The sequence below is a fragment of the Pholis gunnellus genome, assembly GCF_910591455.1.
Source record: "Pholis gunnellus genome assembly, chromosome: 12".
Taxonomy (NCBI): domain Eukaryota; kingdom Metazoa; phylum Chordata; class Actinopteri; order Perciformes; family Pholidae; genus Pholis; species Pholis gunnellus.
Window position 1 is genome coordinate 13,002,044 of NC_136539.1, and position 22,678 is coordinate 13,024,721.

The 22,678-nt window shown below is 40.4% G+C and overlaps 1 protein-coding gene across 1 annotated transcript; it reads right to left on the reverse strand.

Annotated features, from left to right (window-relative positions):
* Positions 1 to 552: 552 nt before the first annotated feature.
* On the reverse strand, positions 553 to 22,476 carry map3k20a (mitogen-activated protein kinase kinase kinase 20a). The gene is made up of 20 exons (XM_079170183.1): positions 22,357 to 22,476; positions 20,636 to 20,821; positions 19,531 to 19,618; positions 15,458 to 15,559; positions 13,983 to 14,048; positions 13,832 to 13,860; positions 13,067 to 13,204; positions 11,279 to 11,365; positions 10,995 to 11,069; positions 10,793 to 10,899; positions 8,563 to 8,698; positions 5,168 to 5,212; positions 5,041 to 5,071; positions 4,802 to 4,941; positions 4,614 to 4,676; positions 4,414 to 4,503; positions 2,230 to 2,346; positions 1,988 to 2,062; positions 1,670 to 1,820; positions 553 to 1,500 (listed from the first exon to the last, which is right to left on the reverse strand). The coding sequence occupies exons 2-20, from the start codon at positions 20,792 to 20,794 to the stop codon at positions 779 to 781; spliced, it is 2,421 nt and encodes an 806-aa protein (XP_079026309.1). The 5' UTR covers positions 20,795 to 20,821; positions 22,357 to 22,476; the 3' UTR covers positions 553 to 778.
* Positions 22,477 to 22,678: the final 202 nt, after the last annotated feature.

The window sequence follows — 22,678 nt, forward strand, 5'->3', positions numbered from 1 at the left end:
ATAGTATACCTCTATTATATTTCTACATTAAAACAGACAAACACAAAGTCTCATCACTTAATCATATTATATTTTAGTCTGGTGTAGGCTGTTTGTATACATATTACATCCCGCCACTGTTACATTTGTCTTGTAATTATGTATTTGATGCTCTTGTAATTTTCTTTTGTCTTCTATTCTTATTCTAGTTTTGTATGCCTCTTATTATTTTTTCTTTATTTATCTGTACTTATTTCTGACCAAATTTCCCCATTGGGTATCAATAAAGGCGTTTCTCATCTTATTGCATGTGATCATTGTCACACAGTGGAATCAGAAGACCATGTTATATTTCTGTACCAAAAAATTCAAAATAAAGAGGCTATGGATAAATAATGGATTTGAACAAATGAACACTTTATCTTGGGTAAAGGTGTCATAACAGTTTATTTTTATTGCTTGAGAGAAACCGGGCTGATAAAGAATTATTTAAAAAAAATGTTATGCATCTATACTACCGGTCGCCATCTGCTTTTTAATGGAAGGAATAAAATGAAGAACAAGGAGTGAATTGTCCATTTTTTTTAATAACAATACATCATTTATATTAACCTGACAGGAACCAGTTTTTTTTTATGATAAAAGCTTATGTTCATACATATATACATCCGATCATAGGCATCAGTGTGATTCTCTTAAAACAAGCAGCTCATTTTCAGCATATAAGCAGACATAATTCATATAAAACCATTTGAGAGCATGTCATGTCAGGAAGCTGTCAGTTCATGTGTGGCCCACATTAAGTTCTTCCACCAGCGCCACGCCCTCCCCTGCCCCCTCTCCTCTGTCGACCTCTGACTTGTTTATTGTCCTGACGCGGTAATCTTTTCTGTCGCTCCACTTTGATCCACCCTCCGTCGCTGGCTTTGGCCCCCTCTTTTTCCTCACTAGGGTTTTCTGTCACAGACAATATACCTGGTATCATGGAGGGGCGGTTCTGTGGTGTGACACTGTAACTGTTGGACCGTGGCCTCCCTGGCTGGCGCGAGGTTTTGCTAGTTTTATTATGAGCGTAGTTACCTCTGGTATTGGTCCATGCATTCCCCCTACCCTGCTCCCCTCCCACAGTTAATGTGTTGCCAAAGTAGAGGTTTCTGCGGCGGTCATGCACTGCTCCAGCACTGAGTGGGCGCTCTCGCTCCCTCTCTGAGGCGCTCTCTGACGTGGTGCTGGAGGGGCTGCTGCCCTTTGACCCGAGATGGAGCGAGGAGAGTTTGGCCGACAGGCTGGTAGTTGGCGAGGAGCTGCGAGAGTCAATCCAACTAGATACATGGGCGCGGTTTGGAGAGCGACGCACAGCTGCAGCATAAGAAAACCCCTGGCTTTCATGTGCAGACAGGAACTGAGGCAGAGTGCGGGCGTCAGACCTAGCTAAGGCAGTCAGAGCAGCAGTAGTCTGCTGGGATTTCTGCGTCTTTAACTGCTTCTGCCTTACGTTGTACATCCATGTGGCATCAATATCTAAGAAGGAAGATATGCATTAATTAAATTCAGGGGACAGTCTGTGTTTAACACGGATACATTTGTGATATCTTCAAATGAGGAAATTCAACAATCTGTATTTGTCCAGCAGTGAAAACTGTTGCTCTGGCACTCTTGAGGTCAATACAGTAATAAATAAAACAATTACCAGAGTAAGACTTGTCCGTGGGGCTCTCGTTGATGTTAGCTGGAGTTGTTTGGATGGCCAGCTCCACAGTCTTGATCTCGTCTTGTTTCCCACTGTGACTCCACGTCACTGGATAGCTGTGTCTGGTAGACTTTGGTGACTTGACATCATCCTAAAGTCAAAAGACAGGAAGAGAATACATATAATGCAATATATTTAGATTCATAAATATATTTACCTGATGCTCGGGCTTCTGTGATTGCATTTGATGCATTTTCAAATTCATATTTCAAATGGCTGATATGATGTATTTGCTTAGTTTTGTGAGGTGCCTCTCACCTCATAATTGACTGTGTAGTCGACTTTATGGTTCTGCTGTATTCCAACGATCCATTTGTCCATCACAAAAGGTGGCTGCATTGCAAAGATTTTAGTTCATTAAAAAATCTGGCAATACGACAATCTTAGAGGTATAATGCAAACAGTTAGGTCAGAAACAAAGACAGCATTTAGTATTGATTAATATACATGAGTGGTCATGTCATTTGTAACTTGTTCAGCAAATGTGTTTCTGACGACACCTTAGTCATCCGCAGGATTTCCACATCTTGTCGGTTGACATTAAAGATGACATCTTTGATGTAGGTTACTGCAATATCATCTCCATCAAGTTCCAGGTACATCTTCCATTTGCAGTCCTTTAAAGAAAATAGGATGGGTTGAACATTTTCTTTTGTGACGCCAATATCTCTGTTACTGTACAGCTGCAATAAAATCGGATCTAAAAAAAAAAAAAAACGATAATGGTGAGATAATGTGCGTCTGGTCTGGTGCACTCATCACTAACAACACCTGATTGTATGGAAAAGTTTCTAATTGCAGTAGAACTTGGTAACTCTTGTATATAAACCAACAGCACAACCTAGAGGTAGTTTGATGGTAGTGGCCACAAAGCCACTTACTGTGAGGGAGGACAGAAATGATATATCGAAAAACGGGAAATTGTATATAATGCAATTTGTGTAATATATAATTTCGAAACACCTTATTTAGAGAATGAATTTTAATCAAAATCAGTACTAATGTCTCAACATTGTAGGGAAAATTCAATAAGAGACAAACAGAAATAATTGACGCGGTAGGAAATATTTTGATGTGGACATTGTAAATTCTTTGTCAAACACTAGATGTTTTTATTCTCGGTGGGATCCAGGATTAATTTCTTGGAGCAGGAATCGGGTCGATTTTAGGTGATAAGGGTGAAGGTTTTTCCTCATGACTTGCTGCATGCGGCACACATCAAATCCTCACTAGGAGGCACAAATCTGAACAATTCCCCAGACCTCTTCTCCTGCATACTGAATGCTGACGAAGCAGTAATGATTCTGCCAATCCCCTAAAGCCGACCACGAAGCCACAGGTCACCGCTTAACCACACAGGGTTCATGGCACAGGCCAATCCATTGTGTAGTGATCACAGAGAAAGACATCAGAGGAGTGGCACTAACACACTCGTCTGAGGAGCCTTCGCCCTCTCCTGCATCGTCCCCAGGGGCTGGAAACGGCTCAAAGGGGAAGCTTCAGCAAGCCTCTGGCTCAGAAACACACCAGTGGCCCCGTGCTGGCCTGTTGTCGGCACTGGACGGTCGCACCGGGGCTTCCAGGTCCATGCTAGTCTAATCACTCCCGCAGAAACAATGTCTGGTAATGATGCCTAGGACCCGAGTGCGTCTAATGACAACTCATACATAATTCAGCACCTTTCACTTGGCTGCACGGTGATATCCTCATTAGTAGGGGACCCTCAGTGGCTGTCAGATGGTGGCCGCACAATCGCAGGCCCTCATTTTGTCTTTGAGAAGTGCAGCTGCTTCCATGACATCGCCAGCAAAGAGGGGCGAAGAAAAAAAATGCAGTGCGGGTTTGTTTTATTTAGTGCAAAAATCCTTCCAGTTTGTAAAAACAAGGCTGACACGGAACCTGACACCAGGCAGGGGAAAATAATTAGCTCTCATTTTCTCAGCCTCCTGTTTCCTTCTCCCTGCTGTGTTTTCTACCCACTAAACCACCACATGTCAGAAGAAATGGGAGGCAATTAGCAGGCTCGTTTCAGCCCTGCCGAACACACTGAAAGAGGACTATTTATGATGGGACAATGAACAGCTGAAAGATTAAATAACGTTTGCCTTTTAAAAAGAAAATGACTTCTGGCTAAATGGGCTATTTTTGATTAAATTCAAACAGCAAGTGAAGAGCCATCCTTTCTCCACAGTTTGAGACCCTAACAAAGGGCTGTGAGCAAGTCGAGGTGGATGTGGTACATGGCTGAGAATGAAATGTTTATTCGTCTGGTTTTATGCATGTCTAGTGATGCCTTCAATGGTCAGTACAACAGCCATCATCATGAATCCTCAGAACAAACAGCTTCAGTACAAGGCGGCTGATTCAATCATGGCAAACACATTATTCTGTACATCTATTTACAAAGGAACAATTCTACAAAACCTATTAAAGATGTTAAAAATTAATAATCAAAGTAGTTTCAACATTTTTTTGTGGTTGTCCTTTATTTCTTTTTGGTCGTCCTTTACAGAGCGAATGATGAACTGCATCTGATGCTCACAGCTGCAGAATATGTTGATGCAGTCAGTGTGTATGTGTGTGTGTGTGTGTGTGTGTGTGTGTGTGTGTGTGTGTGTGTGTGTGTGTGTGTGTGTGTGTGTGTGTGTGTGTGTGTGTGTGTGTGTGCTTCATGATAAACTTACAGATTTCCCAGTTCCTGGTTTCCAGTGGTACCCGAACACCAGCTCCAGATTTACAGTTTTACTCATCTCAACCACCTTTCCCAGCTCATCCTGGGGAAAAGAAAGTGGAGTTTAGGCACCAAATATGCACAGAGAGCCCCCCCCCCCCCCCCCCCCCAAAAAAAAAACTCTTCCTAAAGATAAAGAAGAAACGTTTGTACCTTCAACAGAGGTGGGAAGTGGACCAATCCGAGGTAATCATTCGTTAGCTTTTCAATTTCACCCTGCCGAAGATAAAATGTGAGATTCACTGTAATTCCAATATATATGAGCATAAAACTCATCCTGTAAATGACGAATGGATTAAAAGAACTAAGACAGTTGTGGTTAATGGCTAACTGTGCCTTGCCTTAAGGTGCATGGCGTGACCTTTGGATTTGACCCCCATGTCCCTCATGTCTTTTTCTGTGAGCAACAGCAACCTCTTTCCAGTGATGTGATTTTCCTTAAACAGGTCAGCATACAGCTGCATGCCCCATGTGCCCTCCTCTGAGATAGAAAAGGACACGCCCAGATTTTAAACAACAGATTACAAATAAAGAGTCCGAAGATGCCAAAGTTGAATAAAGATAAAGTACATGAACAAACCTGCACCAAATATTTGCTGCATCCAGAAATACTGAAAGAATCAAATGGTAATAGATTATTTTTAATAGCAATGATGCGTGGAAATCTAAAATAATACATTAGTTATGAGGTTAGTAATGATACTGACCACATGCTCTTCTGTCCATGTATAGATGTCAAAGTGTGGCAGCAACTGCATAAAAACGAAAGACAGGCAGAAGTAACAGCAATAGAACATGGATGGATACAGACAGTATAACATGTGTATTCATGACGGACAGATTTTAAATAAAAATCACCAGACTTAAGTAAATGTTATTAAAATGGAAAATAGACATGTTTTCCATGTCTGTGAAGCCATTACTTTTCCGGTTATTGTGCTGTGGGATGAAGACGACTTGCCTCTAATGGTCTATATCAAACCGAAATGTCCATCTGACTGATCTAACGTGATCTGTTTGAATGATAAATCATTTATTGCTCATTAAATGTAATCAGGCAGAAACTTGCCAGCCAAAATAAAGATTTCATCATTGTGATCACGAGACTGGTGTGTAATGACAGAAATAATGCAATGGAAAATTGGAGGAAAGATGACTAAATGAATGAGTAATCCCCCATTCACTGTCTTCTTCCCACGACATCTGATAACAGCTCAGATTATGAGCTGAATGCCGGTCTCAATAGACAGTCGCTGCCATACATTTCAGTGCAGCCCGCCGCCTCACAAAGCCACTCAGCACTGCAGCGTTTTCCGCCCCCTCCAGTGCTGCGGTTCGGAAGTAAACAGATTCAGAAACATTCTGCCGCTGCCAAAGTCTCATTGGAGTGACTTAACATCACTTTTCAAGCAGCATATTGTATTTCACAAATGTGCTGCCGTGATTCTTTCTCTAAGCACTATCTCAAATTCAAAATGGGGCGCACAGCTTTTGTGTTTATGACATGTGTGGGGAATCTGTAGGGGAAAGAAATAAAAGACTTTGGCTTAGTTCACACAATTCTGCCCCCATGTGGACTAAGTGTATGATGAGCAACCAGACCATGAACACTGGGAGTTACAAAGTGGCACGAAGTTAACATCACAAGAAACAGCTCAACATGAATGCCCAGTGAAGCAATACATTTTACAATCTTATTAAAATGCTATCAGTCACGCTCTGTTCTGTCTTCTATCATAAAGGGTTTGGTAATAATAGTGGCAATACAACATCATTCTCATGAAACAGATCAGCAGAGAGTTGAAAGAAACTGATTTATTGACAGAACAGTGAAGGATGCAGGAAAATAAGTCACATCAAGAAGCTGCTGGTTTGTATGATTTTGGTGAAAGCTCGAGAAGATTATTAACAAGTGTGGAGGCTGAATGTTTCTGAAGTGTCTGGATTTCACACAGGGAAATGTAAATATTGGTAAGCGTCTTGTTATGTCTAGTCTCGTGTGTATAGAGCTTGAAGGCACAAGGCGATGTTTGAATATTAGCTCACGGCAGGATGCTAACAAGCAACAACACAGGAATGCAGAGGATTACATCCTCATGAGACTGACTGATGATAACAAGTGAATGGGACAATTTAATGTGCTATGCTCAAGGAAGCATGTCCTTCCCCCAGATGAAGCCTAATACCTACTTCAACACTAATGCTAATAAGATTTTCTCTACTGTAAAGTGCAGGTCTTGAGGCGAATATTCAGTTAGACCGTATGAGATTCTGTATGAAAAAATGTGTCAACAGAAGGAAATTATTCTATTAAAATCTACGTTTGGTAAAATCCGTGACTTCTGAATCAAGCCTTTTCGCGCAGAAACGTTGTTATTTATAATTCCTTATTTCTTAATTTCTGTCAATCTTGTGAGGCCTAAGCACGAAGCCTGTCTTGAAAAGTAAAATGTGACGTGAGCACTGAAGCTGACACTCATACAGCCACAGCCTTCTCCTGCTGTTTTGAACCTGGGTCAGTCAGAGGGAAAAAACATGTAGTTTCTCATCCTGGTAAGAGACTGCATCTCAACAACTGCACTCCAACACATCCAGAACAAATTGGCCAATCTTAATGTCAGCAAAATGTCACTTCATCATAAAAGCCTGGCCCTCTCTAAGCAACTGGCTCATGTGGCTCTTTCTTCACAGCATAGCACTATACATCCAGTACATTAGACATACGGTATATGACATCCATAATATACATAGGTGGAGGGCTCTAAAAGTATTCTAAAATATCGTTCTGTGCTAGATTGAGTGGTTTCTGAATACAACTTGAGCAAAGCAGAAGAAATATTAAGTCAATATGTTCCGGTGTTTCTCATGATTATTGAAATGATCAAAATAATCATGACTTAACAAGTAATTCATCACGAAATATTGCTTCCACAAAACCAATAAAGCATCAAGTGAGATTACAGTATTTGATAGATGCAGCGTCGCAGAGCGTCGGAGAGCTTTATTCACTGTCGTCAGACCAAGTGAAGCGTCCCATTCCCAGAGTCATGTTGATTTTGTGTCCTTCTCTGACACAGCTCGACACGGAGGAGTTCTGCCTGGCCTGCATGTTGACCTGCATGCCCGAGTGCAGGATAGGCCGGCCAAAGTCCAAGGAAAACATGTCCTCAAAGCCCTTCGTCATGGACTGCAGATTCACCTCCTCGTTACTGGAGGTTGTGATCTGACATGACATCTGTGAACTGTTTGATTCCTCCGTCTTAGACTGATAGAATGACTTAGCGCTTATCTTTTTAGCCACAGGTAAGAGGAGCTGAAAGGCAGAGACGGGTGGAGAAAGGAGGGACACAGGGGTGAAAGAAAAGAAGAGAGGATAGAAAAGAAAGGGAAGTAAGTAATCAGTTTCAAAACACAATATCAGTGTAAATAAGAAAAGTGGACAACCTTAACCCCAACCCAAGAAGAAAACTAGATGGTAAAAGAAAGTTAACAGAACAAAAGAATAAGTGGAGGATAGGAAACGATAGGAAACACAGGAAGAGATTTCAGTGTACTTGATCCAAAGGTGTACACTACTGTGGCATTCCGTCACACACGGTTTTGAGAAAGCAAACACGTTCTGTTCACAGAAACACGAAGTGCAAACAAGAAAAAACACAACATAATGTGTTGTGTCTTTTGCATGCAAATATTACAATGCAAGGAAACAAACCAGCAAAACTGCAACGCCGTGAACCGCAAGTTCTGCAACGCTCACAGTTCAATATGAATTCTGGTAAGAAATGCAGCATTCGCTCTGTGCAATGATGATGCAAAAGTACTTGTTGGGCAACCATGCACTACACTGCACATAAATGAAGTACTGACAATAATACACAGTGCCCATGATGTACCTCATTCCACACTTTTATTTATTTTCATTCCACTACATTTCTCATTTCCACGTCACCCCAGAGGAAGATCAGAAGGAGTCTGTCCCTCTCGCAATGGGATTGAGCAAACTAGCATGTGAACAGCAGTGTCAACGTGAGGTGACAGCTGGTGGCGGCTGCCCTGCGGGTGAAGGTGGACCAAGGTGGAGAGGACATAATGAGCAACTCACCGGGCTGTTGGACTGTTCGATGAGTTTGTGCTCCCACATCTTTAGACGGCGTTCTCGCTCCTTCAGCTCCTGCTCTTTGGTACTCAGGTCTCTCTCCAGCTTCTTAAGTCTCTCAAGCGTAGCTTCAATCTCACACCTGCAATAAACAGTAACAGAACAATGTCAACAATATACCAAATATCTCCACATTGAATATCGGAAAACAAACTTTCTTCAAATGTTAAAGACTGGCATTAATTCACGTTTTTCTTTTGGTCAGGAGTAAATAGAGATTTTGTTGTAGACTATTTTTAGCTGCGGATTAATACACAATTGGTGCCCGAGAGACTTTTTTTAGCAGGGTGTGTCACATGTGGGATTGACTCAGTAAACTACAGTGCTTGTGATAATTTAAATGAAGGAGTTTCCACCTTCTTATTTTAACTTGACATGCCATATTTGTAAGGCTCCATGGTTTTATTGCTGCATTATTCTATTACATGTATATATTTGGCATCTTTGGAAGCTTAAGGATTTCCACTAGAATTTTTAATTAAGTTATGTGGGTTTGGCACTGGCAGTTGTATGTAATGAGTAACTCACTGGCAGTTCAGTGTGGCTTAAAGGTTAAAGAGCTCTCAGCTTAAGTTTTGGTAGAAAATCTTAAATATCACCAGCCTTATCCTTTAAACAACCCAGTGTGAAGAATAATGACATGAATACCAGTTAGAGTACCATGGCAGTAAGCAGTAGCACATACTAAAGCAAAATAAAGTAAAAGTGTAAAAAAACACCAGGGATGCCCTGCAGTCAGAAGGTGATTAGGCTGTGTCTAAAGCTTCGGATGCCAAGGACGGGACAACGTCTCATGTGGGGGAAGTTTGTTTTGCCCAGCAGGTGGGGCTGCACAGTGTGTCATGGAAATCCACGCTGAGCTTCAGCCCAACAAAAACTTGGTTCTCACACTCTCTCTCTGTTCATAAACACATGTAGCAGGAAAGCCCATCCTTACTCCTCCCAGTCCTCCGGTTCCTCCACCCCGACGCTTCCCACTTCAAACAATTTCCACTCTGGCTCAACTTCCCAAACAATTTGTTCTCTTTGCCTCTTGTTCACTTTCCTGGAAAACATTTTTGGCTTTTCACATCGTCCTGTACGCTGCAGAATGTCTAATCCACACAGAAATGACTTTCTTCCTATTCTGTCCAAACTAGTCTGATACAGAGTGTAACAAGACGCGTCTGTTTAGTTTTACATGATATTTAACTAATGTGACTCAGTCTATATTTAGTTCTTAAGACAAATAGTTAGATCACACAATTCAAGTTCTAATTTTAGATGTCATAAGACATTGCAATTGTTGAATTAAATCAGCTGCTTTTGACCATTACACCATTTGATGGTGGATCTGTCATGAAACAATGCGTGTCAGGTTAAAGTAGGGACTCTCCCCTTTAAATGGAAGGTGTTTTAATTGGCTATAAAAGCAGCTTAACAGTGTCCATGAAAATGAAGTGATGACCGCTGTGTGCATAAGTACAGCCACACAGTGCTGCTAGTAGGCAGTAGACTTGTAGTCTTCTTATACCGTACATAAAAACATATATGGCCAACATAATATCTCACTGCCCTCTCATCTGGTGGAGCTACCTCCAGCTCTGATCACCCACAAGCCAGCTAAGCTTATAGTATCAAACCTCTTGAGCTACAACAAATGCATCTTTCTGTGTCACACATTCTCAGTTTCTGTTTTCCAGCAGCGAGTTTCACTCCAACCTGCTGCACCTGCAGATGGCTGCCTGGACATGATGCCACCAGCACAACTTCTGAAGAAAAACCTCAGAGCACAGACAAGCCCCGCAGAGAGGCAGACAGAGAATAAAGTAACAGCTGAGACTCAGGCTGTGCTGAACATCACCAAACCTCCAGCTGCTCATACAACCCAATTAAACACTTCTACTTGAAAAAGATGGTGATTATTTTTAGGGCCTTATGGGTAAAGAGAGGAAGTATATCCAGATGGATGATTCTGTGGAGGTTTTCATGCCTTTATGTAGCTATCAGTGTAATTATTAAAGATCTATATGCACGCTCTCAAGTCCTTTTTTGTGTTCCACGGCCCCCATCAGCTACATTTCCACATCACTCTTTGAAAACAGTCGCACATTTCCTTAGGCTGAGGCAGTATATTGGTGAAAAAGAGAGTTATAAATACATTTACTGGGCCTGGCAGAATGGCTGATCACATTACCTCCATTCAGCCTTGTTGTGAAGGAAAGAGTTGCACTGTTGAGGAAGTTGGCTGTCATTAGACATGGACTCCAAAGTAGAGAGGATCTGCTTGAACATTGGCCTTTCCTGAATCAACATACAAACATTTGCGCTGCATGATTCAAATGAAAGCATATACATATGTTGTCAATTTGCATAATGTAACTTAGTGGATCACTCACTTTAGATTCGGCTGCCCAGCAGTTCCTCATGAGCTCAGCAAAGCTGGCAGGACAGCCACTCGGGATGGTTAACCTCTGAAACACACACAGTCAGATGTAGGACGAGCTGAAGGGCTGCTGATTTGAAGGAATTGTTTGACATTTAGGAATTCACGCTTATTCACTTTCTTGCTGAGAGTTAAAGCTAAGCCAAGCTAACCATCTGCTGGCAGTGGCTTCATACGCTCCAGTTCCAAGGGTCACTACTGTATACGGTACATACACATAATCGCACACTAGAGTACCTCGTTTTTCTCCACCACGAGCCAGGCCACTTGTAAACCTTCCAGACCTTTGAAGGGTATCTCACGGGTGAGCATTTCCCAAAGAACCTGTCACAGAAGTAAAGAGCCATGGTAAGCAAACAAACAAAGTTATAACATACACACATCTAAGAATCTTTTGTTTTGCCCCAGTGGGTTTCACAGAACAAATATTGCATAAATAATAAATATTGCAGAGCAAATAAGTAGCTTTTATCATTTTCTGTTGTGTGTTTGTATACAAATAAACATTTAAAACACTTTTCTGTCTTTCTTGAAGACCAAAATGCAACATACAAATTAGACAAAAGAAATATTCTTAGATTTAAATGATGAAAGGCTGAAATGACTTCTGAAGAGCAATAACAGCACTCCCTTGATCATGTAGGTATTCAACAGTGTCAGGTATTCAACCTGAGTCGACGTCTTTAAAAAAGTAGATTGAGAAAAGGTGGAGAGACATTTATTAAACACCCAAGGGCTCTACTGTACTCTACATTTCTATATTTCTACACTTGCCAGCTGCCTCTCATTAAATGTATGTATTTTTCTATAGAAACCAGCTCCTCAGAAGTGTGTCAGTGCGGGAAGACTGCATACTCTGACACAAAAAGCACTCATTGCAATCATAAACATTGACTGTTCAGCACGTAACATCCTGCCTACTGTATATCTGAGGAAACATATTTTTGAGATTTTGTATCAGAGATTTACTCTTGCATAATAGGAACTGCAAAAAAACTTTTTTTGAGCTGTTAACTGTTTTCCATTTTGAAATTACTTCCAAAAGTCTTTAGACAGCAAAGTTCAGGAAGAGTTTCAGGAAGAAGAAAGACAAAGACATTTTCTAAGAGGCTTTACTTCTGCAAAGGTCAAAATAATTGTTATTGTCCACTTAGGCAGAGAAAGAAATGCAGAAATAAAAATATCAGTGGGACTGGTTGACTGACAGTTCGTTTTTTTAAGCTGTGAGGGACTTTAATGCAATTTCTTGTCAATCATTTGTTGTTTGATCTTTTGCGGGCCATAATTAATACGTTTACGGTAATTAGATTTGATGACACCATTCGTAGGAAAATTGACATCAATTAATGATTTTAAGAACTGGAGTCATGGGTCAAAACATTTTTAGTTAAAAGAAATCTTTGTATTAAGAAGCTAGAAGTAACTTTTTGCAGATTAAAGGAGCCAAAATACTCCATCAAGCCCGCTTGACGGATGGTCGGATAGTCGGATAGTAGACTCCAAACGGACTCAGCAGACCTCTGGAGCTCTACTTTAAATTATAAGAATATGGGCAACTGTCCTATACACTATCTGGGTGTTCAAATACCCATGTTACCAGACTATTTAACATGGAGGAAAAATATTTAGAAAGTTACATGGTACGTAAAATGCTGTATGACCGGTCTGGTTGCATTTTTTCAGTATGCAAGCCAGAATGCTTTTTAGGTTATTCTGACCCATAATTCTCTGTGCAGCGGATATATGAGCAAAAGGCTCAAAGTTCAAGGTGCAATGGTATGAGGAAGTAGTTTGTCCCAATGGAATGCTTACTGAATGTAACAGTACATACTTTACAAGGGCGGCTGCAGTATAAACTCAAGGTATGTGATTTAGAACACAGTGAACATGTCAGTCAGATGTCTGCTGACTCGTACCGTGAAGAGGGCAACAGGTGCCGAAACAATGGTCTACAGAATTGGAGACTTAAATATGACATCACTTGTGAGAGTGGTGCTTTCCCCTCCTTTCCTTCCTGTCACTCACCACACCGTAGGAGAAAGTGTCACACGTCTCAGACACAGGCAGACTCTGGATCACCTCCGGAGCCATCCAGGGAAACGTGCCCACCAAGGACATGTGTGTTGTGTGGGTCAGGAACTTGGATGCTCCGAAATCACAGATCTGAAGTGACAAAAAACAAAATTAACATTATCATCGCATCTAAATCAAAATGTCCAGTTTGGTATCCATATCTACCATCCATACAGCAATTCACTTACTATGCACTAATCAAACCAGCAATTCAAAGAAAAAGTGTCTGCAAGTGATGCTGGTGTTATTAAATGCTACGATGTGGGTTTATACTGTACTGTAATCACATCATTAAGGCCTGGACACAATTGCTTGTTTTCATCACTGCAATTTGGCACAGTATGCTCTTGTCTCATGATACATCAGATACAAAAGAGGCTTCAACAAATGTTAGAAGTTACTGAAGTTTTCCATAATATACTACCTCTCTTTCATGAGTTTGATTTAATCTCCTTTCTACTAATCTCGTCTACAGTAAAGCACGCGGCAGTAATGCTGGTTCTTGTAAATGCTAAGTAAGTCACTGCCCTCTTGTGTCCACATACTGAAGGTAAATAACATACCAGTATTTAATGCTCAAAGTCCTTCTAAATTCTGAGATAAAAGTTGAAACATGCAGTTAACCAGACAGTATCACCTCATCAGAGCACTCTTAATGTGCAGCAAAATGTATCTGAGATGAAACTCAACAGAGTATAAGTCATAATGAAAGCGCACCTTGAGAGACCTGTCTGCCGACACAACAACTGCAAGAGAAAATAGAAAGTCAATACAACTTTGTATTCACTTTAAAGAATATCTAACATTCATTGTATACAAATTAGTATTGCTTTGGACACAAATACATTCTAGAAATTAAATCCTTTACCATTCCTGGACTTCAGGTCTCTGTGGATCACCTTAACGGGGGCCTCTGAATGTAAATAGTGCATTCCTAAAGCGGAAATAAAGAGAGGTTTTTCAGAGGCAGGTCACTGGAAACACTATATACACTGGTGGCTCTGATCACTCAATCAGGAGAAAATCATGCTTGTTTTATCCGGTTTGAAATACCGTAGAGTAGCAATGAGGGAGACCTACGATACCTTGAGTAGAAACGCATACTATTAGGAATTCACTCATGAGCAAAATCAAGACTCATTGACTTGTATTTGTATTGCTAAGTAAAAGTACACCTACAGTGCCAGCACACAACATCAATCATGACTGCAACAAATGATGACTTGAGTCAACAAGAAGTTTAACATTTTTTCTTGACTTGTAAAACTTCTTAATACTTTCACAGCTGATAAATTAGTGCTGCTGATTAACGATCTGTTTTAGGTCATATAATATGCAATTTTGTGATTCTTACAGATAGTGACTTTAATAGGACTACAAACCCTGCCTTGTCTTTTAAATCACTTTTAAAAACCGAGTTATTTGCACATATCACAGTTTTATTACAACTGCTTTCTATGAAAAAGAAAAAGGTCCCTCAAAACATATCGTACCAGCCTCCTTAAGTTCTACAATTAAGTGTATACAACTTTAACTGCTGTCTTTGTCATATTGTATTTATCATAATAAAACCACTGTCTACATTTATTAAGGTTGCAACTCATGATTATTATCATTTTTGATTAATCTGTTGATTATTTTCTCGATTAATCGATTGGTTGTTTGGTCTATAAAATGTCAGAAAATTGTGAAAAATGTCGATCAGTGTGTTTTTCGAAAGCCCAAGATGACATCATAAAATGTCTTGTTTTGTCCAAAAGTCAAAGACATTCAGTTCACTGTCACAGAAGTGTATAGAAACCAGAAAATATTCACATTTTAAGCAGCTGTAATCAGAGAAGCAGCAGAATCTAAAGTGAGTGATCCACGAAGTTACATTATGCAAATTGACAACATATGTATATGCTTTCATTTGAATCATGCAGCGCAAATGTTTGTATGTTGATTCAGGAAAGGCCAATGTTCAAGCAGATCCTCTCTACTTTGGAGTCCATGTCTAATGACAGCCAACTTCCTCAACAGTGCAACTCTTTCCTTCACAACAAGGCTGAATGGAGGTAATGTGATCAGCCATTCTCCCAGGCCCAGTAAATGTATTTATAACTCTCTTTTTCACCAATACACTGCCTCAGCCTAAGACAATGTGCGACTGTTTTCAAAGAGTGATGTGGAAACGTAGCTGATGGGGGCCGTGGAACACAAAAAAGGACTTCTTAAAAAAGACTTACCCCTGCAAAAATAAAGGGTTTCAATTAATTGATTAATACAGAGACACTGTTATTGGCAAGCACAAGCTGTTAGTTACCAATATAATCAAGGAGATCAAATATTTGTCACATTTACCTCTGGCGATCTCTGCAGCCCATGTCATGATCTGCCCCATGTCCATTTCCTCACTCTCAGCACTGGACAGGTAATCATACAACGATCCACCACTTGCATACTCTGTGGAGAAATGTGATCATGTTTGAGTTTGTTTTATTGGAAGTGACTGACTGGTGATGGTGAAATGTCTTATAGTGAAAAACTCTCGTCTTCAGGCAATGCATTATTAGTGCAGTATGTGAGAGCGTTATGGGAATAGAGATTTCGCCAGAGAACTCCTGGAAGCCTGCTGACTGTGTCTTGTTTACAGATTGCTCCTGTCACTGACCTGTCGCTGCGTATGACCTCAATTTATCACGGTGTAAATGAACACGGCTCCCTGAGAAGCCCACATGTTATCAACTCTCTAAAACACGAATAATCTGCTCTGTTTTCTCAAGTAGAATAGACTTCTTAGACACACTTCTTATGAGTCTTGACAACCATGTAGCCTTTTGCAAAATCCCCCTCACAAAAGCTCTCCAAGGCACACAGATATCTGTAGACAGAGACCTCGTGAGGTATAGTACCTGAATGAAGATAAACAAGCACCATCATACCGGATAAAACAGCAGGAGACCTCTGTTTGTGCATAATAACCCAATCATGTTGTGTAAACATGCATAGGCGCCAAGGCAGGAGTCTAATTAACAATCATAAAATACACAGATGGGGGTTTTTCTAGTCTGGATTTTGCATCGCTTTTTGCGTTTGCATTGTGGCAAAAGCTGCCTGACAGCAGATGTATAAATAAGCTCACCTGACTTCGTCCATGTGTGCAAGTGAAGACTCGTCTGCTTCTGCACTGTAATACGTTCATCTACATTCCACGAATAATGTGGCTACCTGAGGCTCTGTTGTAAACAGCACTTTCATTTGATCGAGTTTTAATCAGTTTGTGTGCAACAACAAACAACCGTGCAGTGTATCTCACAGGTAAATGTACCTTTACCCCCAAACAATAACTGGCCTTCATTTATTAGGTTTATGCGGTCGTTGAGTGAGTATTGTTCAACTCATGCAGGTGAACAGAGACAAACAGGTTTCTCATAGTGACTGCAGAAAGAGGGAACTGCCTGGCCTGATGCTGTGTGTCAACAGAGGACATTTATAACAGAGCTGATGAATGTGGACATGACATGGTCAGGATGGCAATAAACCGTTTTTCCTGTATCTGCTGCTAATTAGATTGTGCTTTGACAAATAGAGACATCAATCAGCGACTTGACAAACAAAACCTCTCTCTTTCACAGCTGCAAAATACTATAGAGGCTGCTGAGGTGTCATGAGATTTTCGTTCATGTTCTTTTTATACAGTTCTCCCACACACAGCTATTACATAGAAAGCGTGGTTTGCATAACATTTAACTGAAGTGCAGACACTGATTTCACATGAGAGACTTCTGCTCACGATAATCACAATCTTCTCCTGCACGACATGGAGCTATGTGAACGTAAGATGGGGAACTCTATAGAGGCAGCAGTTGCTTAACGTTATTACAGTGTCATATTGTACGAGGTGAGGTGTCATAATTCTGTCTCTTCTACCACTCTCCATTCCACAAGAAAAGGACATAAATAGCCATCAGTAAAAATGATATCAGCATGAGGATGGACATTTAAAAACAGAAATCTTAGGTCACGGAGGTTATGGAGTTTACCTGAGATGACTGTAGTCATGCTAACAATTGATGTGTCACACAAGGAAAACATGTCAGTGGGTTTGATGTGAGGAAATAATGATTTTCTGATGTAAATGACAGGGAAGTTTTGCAGTAGAAAACAGTTTAAGTTCCCTGTTTTAATCACCACTAGATAATATAGGCTGTTATTACTCATTTTGAATGATGTTTTTTCCTTTTTGTCTTTACTGAGGAGCATGTGTTTGCCGTTTTGTAAACTGAAAGACAGTTGTGGTTGCGTAACCTATTGTCAAAACCCGGCCTTTTGTTTCTGTAGTTGTTTTGTAACCCTGCAGAGAGATATTGACCCACACATTGACACTCCTTACATAAATAAACCGCCCAACACTGTCAAATGAAATTCTACTATTTAAACATCACAATATACAACCTCACCTGATCAAGTAAAGATTAAAAAAAAATCAATAAATATAACACTTGATATGATCCCAGTTTCTGTGCTGCTATTAATTGATACAATTAATTAATTTTAAAGTGTTTTTATTGGTTTGTTGTTTTTATTGTTTATTATTGTCTTAACTTTGTGCCTCTTCTGACTCATTGTCTTATTTTTTAGTGTGGTAATTTAACTGTAGCTACATGTCCCTTTATGGGACAAGAGAGAACAAAGATTTACCTGCCTTGACTTAACATGTATTCTTTATTCATTTACAATTTTCATTTATATACTGTTGCAAACCTAGCCAGACAGCTAATATAAATCAAAGTAAATGAAATAAAGGTCATGTTATATTCACTCAGTAAAAGTGTGTAGTTTTACTTGTACAGTAGATACTTTTAGCGATACTTAACAGTATGTAGGTTACTGTTGGACGCTGTTAGAAATGCAAAATGGACAAACAAATGCAGAGCTATGGCGTCTTTGTAAAGGTAAATAAATAAAAGCAGAACCACAATCTCTCAGTGTTTATTTTTCACCTCTCACCCTCCAAATCAAGTCATGTTTTAAAGCAAGATAACTTGTACTCTTTATCATCACTATGATTTTTGATTGCATCTAGCTCTTGGTCTTAAGGAGTTTTAATGTATTTAGTATGGGGTACTTTAGACGAAAGATTTTTTCAATAAATATAATGTAACAACACCCCTGGTTGTGGAGAAGAAACAGTTTACTGTATTAGATAACGCACCATGAATCCATTTGATTTAGTGAGGACAAATGTGAACTATGGGCTCTTTTATTTATCAGTGGCATTGACCGCCGGAACAAAGAATGTCTTATGTGATTAATCTGCGCTGTGGGATGTTGTATGTTGTCCACATGATGAAAGGAGGTGGTACTCCCTGTTCAGGATGAGAGTGAGGGGTGCTACAACTTTCACTGACAGGGTGTTTAACTTTTTCCTGGAAGAAGAGCAATGTTTGTGGTCAAGATATTGCATTTATGTGACTTGAGTCACATTTATGCAACTGCAATTAAATCTCAATTCCACATTGTGCTTAAGTTATTAATTGATTAGTCGAAAACCAATTGCCAACAATTTTGAAAAATCATTATTTGTCAAGCCAAATTTATGAAGCAAGATTTGCTGTTTCACATTTGCTGTTTCCAGCTTCTGAAATGTGTGCATTTGTTGATTTACATAATTGAAAATTGAATATCTTTCTGCAGTTGGTCGGACGAAATGAGTCATTTGAAAACCTCGTCTTGGGTTCTGGGAAAGTGTGACAGACGTTAATTAATAATTACCACTAATTTCTATTAGTTTAGTTTTTTTTAAACTATTTTATGGGCATTTTTCCTTTCTTTGTAGAATGTTTTTGGCCTTTTTCTCTTCTAGGTACAGATTGAGACTGAAAAGGGGGAGAAAGGGGACTGCATGTAGCACAGGCCAAGGGTCAAATTCAAACCCAGGCCGTTGCTGTAAGGACTCAGGCGAAGTACATGGACCGCCCGCTCTACCAGGTTAGCTAACTGAGCTCCTTGCACTTTTGCCTTTTAGCCGTATGTCTATAGATGCAAATTCCTTGTATGTGCTCACACTTATTTGCCCATTAAAGCTGATTCTGAGATGACATCTCCACAGTAGTGAAAAGTTTGTGCAGAGGCATTGTGGGCCCCTTGCTACACAAGGTTTATTCTTCTCAGCCTATAACCTAAACACAAAAGAAAGGGGCACACAACTACTGTATCAATGTGTGCACATACCCGAACCCTCTGGCATTCACTAATGTTTCTATAGAAACCTCTGCGCCATTCAGTGTTGAGCAAACTGCAACTGATGCAAACAGATTCAGCTGCTGTGTTTTCTATCGTGATGTAGCCAAGCAGCTCTGGTGAACACTGATCATCATTGAGACATACTGTATTTATGACACGGCCAATGTGAAGGCTTTGAAATATCTTACCTGTGACGATTCCATAGTTGGGAGCCTCAACAATCGCGCCATAAAACTGGATGATGTTACGGTGGCTGAGGACGCTGAGGATTTCAGCCTAAACAATAAACATAAGACAACATAGCTGGGTATTTTTGATGCTAATGCTATACAAATGTCTAAACATCTTTATTTCAGGGTCTAAAGAAACAGGAGTCTGCAGCCATGCTAGTGGCCTGTGGCGCTTTGAGCTAAATGCTAACGTCAGCATGCTAAGTTTAATGTTCACCATGTTGACTGTCTTAGTTTAGCGTGTTAGCATTTGCTAATTAGCACTAAACTAAACACAATGGAGGCTGATCGGAATTCGTTTGGCAGGTATTTGTCATAAACCAAAGTACTGGACAAACATTCATGAATGTTTTTCACCAAATAAGAAATGACATAGCAATCTATCATATCACTAGTCATTTCACTGAAACACCCAAATATCAACCTCTTGGTGGCGCTATAGAAAAAGTCAGGGTATCAACAAAGTCAGTAACATTCACCCACTTTGGACCATGAATGTTTGTAAAAATGTACATGGAAATCCATAAAGATCTCTGTGAAACTATTCCTTGAATGAACAGAAACTTGACAAAACCAATTTATTTAATTGTAGCCAAACACTGTAATTAAATGAACAATTGGTTCAATGTGAAAGGATTACATTATAATTTTCGCTGAACAATTATCTCTCCAACACTTGACTGAAGTTGAATGGATATCTGTGATCTTTTACAATTTCAAAAAAGAAACCATGAATCGCTTTCTGAACATCCTATCACAGGCCAAATATAATACAATTTCCGTGACACGATTTCAAAGATAGTTCTTTTTTGTCTGTAAGACAATGAGCCTGAGCTTTCAAAGAGATCTCAGGAACAGTCCCTGCTGTAATGGGGCAAAAATACATTCTTTCATTTGGCAATACTGTTTCTTTCCCTGCATATTTCTGAGAGTGGGGGTGTATAATGACCATGAGTGATGGGTACAGAAGTAACCACATCCCCTACATGGGGTAGCAATTAAAATGAGTATTATACTGACAATTAAAAAGTATATGAAAAGCCCAGGCAATTATGACTCCTACCTCATTTTCAATCTTGAGCAGTTTCTTCACCGCCACCTCTTTATCCTGGGAGATCCACCTGGCTCGGTACACACTCCCGAAGCTGCCGCCGCCACAGTTCTCGTAGAAGTGGATGTCATTGAACGTGATTTGCACGAAGGAGGCCCTTGGAGACAACATCTCATCTCATCGGCACCAAGAGTGCTTCTGTGGAGGGGTCACAATGAAGGAAGGAAGTTCACTCAACAGAGTCCTGTACGGGAAAACAAAAGGACTTCTGCTGTGCAAGACGCTTCAAAGAATAGCTTCACTCTGAAATACACAGGTTTGATGAGACTCCGACATGACCTGGAAAGGGGCCGCTGTGGCTGATTCCGCATGTCGTGTCAGGTGTGAAAGCCCTGGTTTTAGCTCTGTCATCCACAGACCGTCTCTTTTCTCTGCTCCACACCCACTCCTCATCATCAGTACCAGTAAGCAATGAGCTCAGGGTCCAGACTCTGCTTGTATAAGGACGATGGCATGCCTGGTATGCTGTGATCATGCAGCCAAAGTCACACACTGTTCCAGCAGGGTCTACGGTGTTCGGTACAAGTAAGGCCACAAGTAGAGAGAGCGAGAAAATGGACTGTCTCTGACTGTTTCAAGACAAAACCATAGAGAAAAACCGCATGTTCTCTAAGGCCATACATCCAGTATACGTGTCAGGGTTAGAAATGTGATGCTCCCAAACTGGAGTCCACACACATTGATTATCGCATCCTTTTGTTTGTCAGTAAGAGCATAAAAGCATCTTGTAAAAGACATAATTCCATCATTACAGGAAATTGTAGTTCTGTTATTGTTCATAGGTTTCCCATTTCAAGCTGAGCAATTATGGCTTTAAAAAGGCTGTTACCTGGGTATTCATTGGGATTGCTATCCATCACAGCGGGAAATGCCTCCATTGTCACAAAGGGGGGCCATTTCTCTCTGCTGATTTACTTGTATGCATGCTATACTTAGACTCACAGCAATCTGCTCAGTGGACCAGCCCACTGTATTGTCGTCCACTCAAGAAGCCAGGGTTACTGGGATATGGTAGCACTCCTGATCTCCTTCCTGCCTGTTCTCACTTAATAGCAAACACTGCAACAATAACGGCCTGATAGCCATATGTCAAACCACAGGTCGTTACTCTAATCAAAAATAAATAATAAATAAATCAAACAAAGCTAGCAGATAGGAGGGGGACCTGTCAACTTTCATATGTTACATCCAAAACAGTCTGCAGCGGTGATTTGTAATCACAGACACATATTGATATCACAATCTTAAATAGTTATCAATGATCTTACAGTGCATTGTATTGATCATGCTCTGGGTGGCTTAGATTATTGTGGTAATTTGCATGACTACATAGCTCTCTAAACACATGATGCACTGCAAACATTACTCAATAGTCAAACGTGAAAAAGAAGAGGGCATAGTTTACTGTATCAACAATTGGGAGAGTGGAAAATACCAGTATTATTACGACTGTACGTGTTATAGTTTTTACAGAAGCCCTTTACAAACACTGCTTTAAGTCTCATACTCAACAATTCAAAACCAAAAGTAAACCTGTGTAAACATGTGTAGCCTACTGTAGATTATGAACCAGCCTACCATAAGACCACCGCTCATACTCACATGGACACCAGTGAGCCACCATGTGAATACTGTATCTAACTTTTACACTCCGACATTATTAACATACATACCAACATCAAGTGGGAAACGTTCGTCTCCTGCGTAGCTCGTCGAGGTGCACGTTGCAAGCGTTCAGTAAGACAACCGGAGAAGTTAAGTTGTTCCGGGAAATCTCATGTGACGATTTTCTAAAGTCTGCCCTCGCCCCGCGGTGGTTTTACTGGTTGCACAACTTCTACCAGCAGCAGCAGCCCACACCGACCGGACTGCAGTGTTTTACACTCACGATCCCAATGACAACAGCTCCCCCCGCCGGACCAAAGTGGGACAGATCCAGAGGTTCTACAACCTTGTTGTTTTTCCACACCGTCCCGGGACGGTGGTGCTCCATGT

Bases quoted from the DNA above. Each gene is read 5' to 3' on its own strand.
- map3k20a (XM_079170183.1), bottom strand. From the start codon at position 20,794: ATGTTGTCTCCAAGGGCCTCCTTCGTGCAAATCACGTTCAATGACATC. The intron at 2,063-2,229 runs GTGTCGTCAGAA...TTTGCAATGCAG, and splicing joins AAATCCTGCGGATGACTAAG to CCACCTTTTGTGATGGACAA. The intron at 1,821-1,987 runs GTGAGAGGCACC...TTTTGACTTTAG, and splicing joins ACTACACAGTCAATTATGAG to GATGATGTCAAGTCACCAAA.